The sequence below is a fragment of the Pocillopora verrucosa genome, chromosome 4, assembly GCF_036669915.1.
Source record: "Pocillopora verrucosa isolate sample1 chromosome 4, ASM3666991v2, whole genome shotgun sequence".
NCBI lineage: Eukaryota > Metazoa > Cnidaria > Anthozoa > Scleractinia > Pocilloporidae > Pocillopora > Pocillopora verrucosa.
In genome coordinates this window covers 14,839,023-14,846,989 of record NC_089315.1, presented here as the reverse complement: position 1 = coordinate 14,846,989, position 7,967 = coordinate 14,839,023, and the positions used below count along the sequence as shown (strand labels likewise).

At 37.2% G+C, this 7,967-nt stretch overlaps 1 protein-coding gene across 1 annotated transcript in view; it reads right to left on the bottom strand.

The window, feature by feature from the left end:
* LOC131792339 (sushi, von Willebrand factor type A, EGF and pentraxin domain-containing protein 1) overlaps nt 1-4,723 on the bottom strand; it is a 5,628-nt gene extending 905 nt beyond the window's left edge. The window contains exons 1-4 of the mRNA XM_066165324.1: nt 4,367-4,723; nt 2,072-2,189; nt 1,431-1,562; nt 267-507 (exon numbers count right to left, since the gene is read on the bottom strand). Coding sequence (XP_066021421.1) covers nt 267-507; nt 1,431-1,562; nt 2,072-2,189; nt 4,367-4,723 — 848 coding nt within the window. The remainder of the gene's footprint in view (nt 1-266; nt 508-1,430; nt 1,563-2,071; nt 2,190-4,366) is intronic.
* Between the last annotated feature and the right edge of the window lie 3,244 nt (nt 4,724-7,967).

Below are 7,967 nucleotides of genomic sequence, written 5' to 3'. Positions count from 1 at the left end.
CACATTACAGTGATGTTTTTCTGACTTCGATAAAAGCCAGTATATTTTTATCAAAATTCTCCTGCATTTCCCGAGCATTTTCGTTCGCTGTTCTCGTTAATTCGTTCTATCATAATATGGCACTGCGTTTTCCCCCCATCCTTTAGCTCCACAGAAATTGCTTCAGTACAATGCTAGGCGCCCCGGAAAAAGTCAAAGAGAGTTACGCGGAGCGTTAGAATTTTCTCAATTCTGTTTTCAGAAGTTGGGTTTGATACATCACTTACCTGTATCCGTGGTTATCCACATTGATCTCGATATTTGGAGTATTCAAACAGACATATATGGCATTTCCAATATCATAACCAGAAGCTTCTGCATAGCTGTAGACACACTGGTAATGACTTGAATTTATATCCTTCCTTTTAACAAAAAGGCACACCGTAAATTCCGTGAGATTAGATGAAATGGCATTTGCTTTGATGGCATAACTTTCGGTGGTAGACTGTTTAAAAATAATCCGGTAAGCTGTGGGGAAAAAATGAATGATTTATAAAGCGGAAGTGCCCCTTCCTACGTTCTCTAAAGATAATTTCATGAATCAATTCAGAAGAAACGGTCCAGGATTGAGTACCTTGTATATATCGTTTGTCAACCATTGATATTGATAATTAATACCTCAAGAGACTAGATTTCAAACAGTCCACAAGCAAATATCAGGACATCTTGCCAATAAATATTTTGACATCTACATAAATTATTTTAGGTTTCCAGCGGAACGCTCGGCATAAATGGTCGCCATGCACCCGTGTTTCAACGCAATGAGCGAAAAGGGGGGTATAAGAGATCCAGTAAAAAAAATTGGCTTCAACCAAAAAAGAAAAACACTTAGGAGCCTTTGAAACATATGGCTATGCAGAATACAAGAGGAATACCACTTAGCCCAAAAACTACCTTAGATTGACAAGGCCTAAGAGCAATTGTTGCTTTTCGGCAGGTGATATATTATTAACTATACTATTTTGATCAACCATTTTAAAGTTATACATTACATTTTAACCACATGTCTAGTAGATGCATAATTTGTTGAATGACATGCAGTTGTTTGTAGTAACTCTGTTTAGTCTGATTGCCAAAAGCACATATGTTGCAAAAAACCACCAAAGCCTGTTGCTGAACTCCAGGGATCCATACAGATGATTTTCGTGTAGATCATATGAAATATCTTTCACGTCTCTACAAAGCTGTTGAACACGACAAGCTTCGATCTTTTCACACTGTGTTCCATGAAACCCCGATGCACAGCTACAGTATAACCTATAATTAATGTCCAATCTAAAACTTTCTAAAATGTTGAATGGTCACGCCCATCTCCACCACACTTCGCTTTGTAGAAGGAAGCTTGCGCTCTCAGAACATGTCATCAAAATACGATACATGTCTCTACAAACCTGATGAACAAGACAGGCCTTCAATCTTTTCACACTGTGTCCCGTAAAATCCTGGTGCACAGCTGCAGTTATATCCGTCGACTCCATCTGTGCAAGTTGCATTGTTTTTGCAGGGATGGCTGTCACAAGTAACTTTTTGGGAGTATAAGATAACGTTTAGAATTTTCGTCAACACTATTTTGCTAAACGTCCTTGGCAACGTTAATGCAAAAGGAATATAGAAAAATTGTGGACCCTTACATGAAAGGCGTGGGGCCGATTTGACTCCGCTGACGCTCAGTCATTTTTCCGCTATGCCACGTACAAAACGCTTTGTGATCGGTCATTTTTCAATAAATATCAAACTTAGATCTGCTGATTTTGTTAACTTAAAAAAAGATGAAATGTTGGACATTTTGCGATTTATTTTAAATAAAAAATTATACATACACACATAAATTTTGAATCCTCCATATCTTTTCCATTCTTGTCAGTTTTCTATTTAACTTCTCTCTTAAAAAGCTCCGTTTTGTTTCGTTTCGTTTTTCTGTTTTTTTTTTATCTGTTTGTTTTCAAGTCTCGGAGACAAATATTTTGCGTTGTGTTTGACTTGACCGAAAGAACTTGACCACCTGCATTCTACTGTTCAAAGTTGTTCTTACCCAGCTCAGCACAAGTTTCTCCGGTCCAAAGGGGCTTGCACTTGCATGAATAAGTTTGTTTCTTCTCGTCATACACGCAAGCACCTCCATTTTTACAACTGTCGGTTATTTGGCAGCCCTAACAAGAAGCAGTGACAGACAATACGTGTAAAAAAACTGTTCAGAACACGAATATGAATGTACTTTGGAATTATTCCAAAGAAGTGCTCAGCTTTTTTCTTGGACTTAATGATTCGAGCTCGATGTAATATTTCGGACCAAAAATTATTGCCGTATCAATGAAAATGTAATAGTCGATTTCTGCCGTTATTTAGCCTGTAACAAAGAATAATGCATTTAAAATTATATAAAGAGGGTAAGTTTCTAAAGAAACTGAGGTGCTGCTTCTGTAGGAGAGTATAACAAGGTAATTTAATATTATCAACTGAGTAGATGACGTAACTTGGCCTCCCTAGAGTTGAAAGCTGACGTTTCGAGCGTTAGCCCCTCGTCAGAGCGAAAGATGGAGGGCTAACGTCAGCTTCGAAACAGGGCATTTAAAGTTTTATGTGTTCCTCTTGTTTAACCGACTGACAGATTCTAAAGACTACTGGAAAGTTAAGTGTTTTCTTTGATACATCCATCCTTTCATCTAATGGGTCACTTCTGATCCATCCAATCACCCATCTACACATCCATCCATTTCATATCAGTATAGAAATGAAATTAGAGAAGATCTCCATAATGCACTGATACCACTTTCAAAAAGAAAATTGAGCTCGCCTTTCACTGAATAGCTGTTTTGATGCCGCAAGCCTTATGTGCCAAAATTTATCATCTGTTTTGGCAGAACTTAAATAAAAAACGAACAAACAAAAACAACTAACCCGTTTGCTTAACCCGTCGCCGGCACAAATTACAATTTTGTTAAATTAGACTCCTCAAGAAAAAATAGCTTCTGAGACCTGCACAGTATATGTTACCTTCGGTCCGAAAGATTTTTCATGAGAATTCAAAAAGCTAGCACGTAGACTGAACAGTAGCCGATAAGACCATAGATTTTGTTAAACGAATTTTTACACGCCAGAAACATATTTTGTCAAGACTAACAGAGGCAGGTCAATGTCTTCTTTCTTCGGCTTATGCTGAAATTAATCAGTCTTTGCGGCGTCTGATAGCTTTATTTTCTCCGTGCTTTAATTCCTGAGCGAAATATTTAGCATGTTTCCAGAAGTAAGAAAAAAGCTGTGGTTCTGATCATGGTGAATGAAGTTTATGAACAGAAATATTTGTATAACTGATGATTCATATAAGCCGGCATTACCTTAGTCAAGGTGAGGTTTGCCCTTCGTCTAAGAAATGGTGACTAATTTTTGCTCTCGTCTTTTCCTCGTTGTTTGTCAATTCATGTCATTATTCAAGGCATACATTCATTTCGCTTTCAAAAAAATACCAGCTCTGATTAAAACTTAACAACAGAAAAAAAAACGGAAAGTTAAATTTTTATTGCTCGCACTTCGACTGTATTAAGATCGTGGCATACACGAAATCAAGGATTCAATTTTGTCTGATGCCAGCTGCTCGTAATTCAGAATACTCAAGAATAATGCAGAAATCTAGCGTAAATAATTTCTCTGTAAAGGAGATTCATTGTTAGCACATCAAAAACGAAAAAAAGCGTTGAGAAGCGTAGTAGTCTTAAAAATGTATGCTAATTTTCTCTAACACACTTTGCCGTGAAGAGCACCTGTTAGCTAGTTGGCAATAAATCGAGCCTGTTATCATTTTAGCGACGATATCGCACACGGGACATGTTAGCACAAAAATCGCTTTTGACTCATGATTTACAGTAATACTCGTGTTTTCCCAACACCTCGCACTATTTATTAGGCTGGTAAATCGATAGAAAGTGCCGACTAGCGCTTTTATAAAGTAGCTATGCTCTGGGTTTTTTTGTTCAAGAGCAGTTATTTTTTCCAATCATATGCGCCCATAATTTGAGGAAATTCAAGACATCTATTTTTCACATACAAGATAGGTTTTTGCTTAACTTCAATTATAGTGCTGTGGTCATGAATTTTCACTTTCCAGCCTTACAATTCTGAAAATTGAAAAAAAAAACATACAATATGGTGCCAAAGACTTAAGCCAAAATGAGTCAATTCATTTTAAAAATGAAATATTAGCGATATGAAGACACGCAGGTTAATTTCAAAATTAAACGCCAACTAACAATTTAAATGTTAATTAAACTGCAGTTGCATCAACTTGCGGAACCCTTTAAAGCCAGATGAGGCATTTTAGGCTGTTCGTTACCTTAAGAGGCACTGAGAAACTGGCACCTTCCTCGAACTGCAAAAACATGTTTTCTTTGACAGCAGAGCCATCGTGCTTGCTTAGTTCGCAAGTTCCTTTGCCATCGGACTTAGAAATTTTAGGAGCAAGTTTGAAGTTTGTTGAAGTACACCAGGCGTTTTTCAAACAAGACTGACTGCACCAAATTTGACCAGGAGACTCAAACCGTTTTACCACAAAGCCTTTAAGCTGCTTATTTGTCAACGTTGTGAAGTATGCTGATCGAGAAACAGTGGATGACTCTAATGCGGTGATGAAAATTGCGTAGAGCAACAACCCTCGAAAAAGAACAAATGGAGGAGCGTTTACAGGTTCCATCACCTCAACCTTCAATGTTTGTTTAAGGCTTCAGCCAAGAGTTTACACACGACCACTTACCACGATTTTTTCATGGGCAGATTTAAGTAAGGAAAACTTGCGGAGACGTTCGGTTATACTCACCCACGCAATGTAAATTCATAATTGATTGCCAATACTACAGTGTGGAATGAAAAAGATGCCGATTTTCAATTAACCAAAAAGTGTCGATTGGTTGAGAGAACATTAATTAAACTCACAAAAACAACTCACAAAACAAAATACACAAAAAAAAGAAAAGAAAGAAACAGCAGAACGAAAAAAATATGGTGTTAACAAACAGTAAGCTTCTACCGGTTGCAACAGAGTTTTTGTATTGTTAGGCCTTATGAAATCGAAGTTATGCGAAAACCCGCTGAATAAGTTTACGCAATTTGGGGAGACGTTTTCTATATTTTAAGCACGCCCTCAGTCATCGTGCTTATTCACAACAAGAAGCCTTTTAAACTCAAATTACACTTCTTTCAAGTCCTGCCTGTAATGAATTATCTACGAAAACAGAAAGTTTGAAGGCCGTAGGATAAAAAGATAATATTCTAGAAATAAAAAGGTTCTATCTCCCCCATAAGAAAAGAGTATCTTTATACCGAGAGTATCTTTATACCTGGTTAAGAGGTTCCATAAAGAGTAAAATCCCCCTCCTTGATTAAACAACTTTTTTAAAAGGCAAAAGTAGACAATCTTATTATTCAGGTTTTTCGAGAATGCGCGGTCATTAAAATCTACATGGCGTAGATCTCAGTTAGAAGTACCAAATACGCCATTCGCTATCATATTCCCTCTCGCCAATTGAATACTAGCCGCTTGTATATACCTAAGGAAGAGCGACGGTATAATTCTCTTCATGTAAGAAAGAAACCCAATTAATTTTTATCAGTTAAAGGTCCATTTCTAGTTAAGATGTTCCCCCACGTTCTTCTCTTTCGTTGTCTCCATTACCGGAAAAATGATTACCTCAAGCGAACTTCTGGTTGATGGTGCATTATGGGAAAAGTTTTAGCAGCGCCATTCCTGATCTCCTTGGGCTGTACTTGCTTTACTGGTTTAATTTGACTTTTGTTAATTACATTGTCAGAAAAAATGAATCGCCATATGCAGTTGACTTTTGACAATCAGAATTTCTTCGGTTGAGTATTGACTCTCATTACAGATTCATGTAAGGAAGAGCATTAAAGATATTTATTCGCCTTGTCGTCAGCGTGAGACAAAGTAAAATTTGTGAGTCCCCATGAAGAATCGAACGCAAGATCTTCGGGTTCCGCGCTTCTTTGCTATACCACATAGACTCTATGGTAAGCAAAGCCATCACGAGGTTCATATCTAACACGCGCCTCGCATACTGCTAGGATTAGCAATGTTGAGAGCGTCCTTACGTAAACAGAATGAGAGAGGTGGTAAATTTTATGCTCGGTAGTGAGATAGAGAACGATGCTCTTTGTATTGTCACGAGTGTGGTACGGAGTTGCTATTTTTCTCGTGTGATAAAACTCTTTCGAATTCACAGGCTACCCTTTTAACTAGCTACGATTATCATCTTTTCGAAGATTATTTCGAAGTTATTTTTTAACGTCAACATCTTTCATGTAAAGGATGAAAAATCACTTCCGTTTTCCTCTTGTGTAGCTAAAATCGCTACAGATCTTTTTTCTATTCCCGGCCAGCCCGACCATACTTAGTTGATAATTATATGACCACTGGAATGTTGATAAGATGGAAGTTACGTTTCAACCTTAATATGACGCGTAGACGGGCGCATGTGGGACAACCACAAAAAAACCAACAATCAACAACAATCACAGCGACCTCTGTTGCTAAGAATAGTGGTGGGGTGAAAAAGAAGCCAATGATAATCTTAACAGTTTATTTTTTTCGTTTTAGTTTCAACAAGCAGCGCCAGCGACTAGCAGGCGCGCGAGGATTCATACTGAAATAAGAGAATAACCTTCGTTTTTCATAAAATTGTAATTTACAATCCTTGAACTTGAAAACAATCCGAAGATTCATTAAAAATATCACTTACTCCGAAGCACTCGGAGTTTACAGGTGTTCAAAAGCTTTTTCTGTTATGGCGTGAGATTGGGGACAAAATCGATCATTACATTTCGTATTGTGTGTTTTCCTGTGTGAAGCAACAAAAGGTGCTGGCGACTGACGAAATTACAGGTTGACACGAAAATCAAATAACACCTAAACAAATAATTTTGGTTACCGATTTTCAGTGAATTTTTAAAGAACAATTTTCTTTTAAGTTTCAAGACAATTTGAAGATTCAAAATAAATATTACGTACTAAAATGCGAAAGTTATACACCGCAAAATTGATAAATAGGCCTGAAATTAAATTTTATCTTCTTTTTGATCATACGTTGCCTAGCACGTGACCAAAATCTACCCAGGCGGAAATCCAAATTGACGGTGGCAGTCTGGGCTTAGTTATATCAGTCAAAACTCGTTCCCGATTGTCTCATTTGATAAAGAGGGAATCATCAATGTTTTCATTGAGACAGTTTTGCCTTGATTTTCCAATATTTACAATGAATTTCACTTTTCACCCACACTTACTTCCAACCTTTTCTTTTGAACCAGAAACAAAAATGATATATGTTTAAAACACATGCATATGACATCATCCACCCTTGTCAAATGTAATAGCATGATCATTTCAATTGTAATGCTTTCTTATCCCAACGTTACTTTGTTTCTTTGCTACATTAGCGAACACTGAACTACTGCTCGTACTCTAAATATGACAATCAACCACAAAATTCTCTAAACCAGATAACATTAAACATAATCCAAAAAATCATGTAAGTCATCAGTCAATTCACGAGTTTGCTCACAGAGCACTTTGATTTTATTCGAATTAGAACAAGAAACTCAATTCATCGAAAAACGCAACTTTTCTTACTCTTTTCTGTTTTACTTAAATTTTTTTTGCAAAAAAGCCGTGGAGTGATGAGCCGGTAGCTTTTTTCCAGACAGGTCAGAGTCCACCCGTCCGGCCCTACACTGGTCAACTTTCATTATGGTTTTCTACGGGATTGCACGTGCGAGGCCTAAGTCATATTATAATATTGATTATGGGTTTCCATCCTGACGTTGAAGAAAGTGATTCAAGGGTATTCAACCACTCACTAATGTGGTGGAGTAAATTAAACCTGCACAAGCCTAGATTACTTTGGACACATTGCAATGAAAATTGCTAT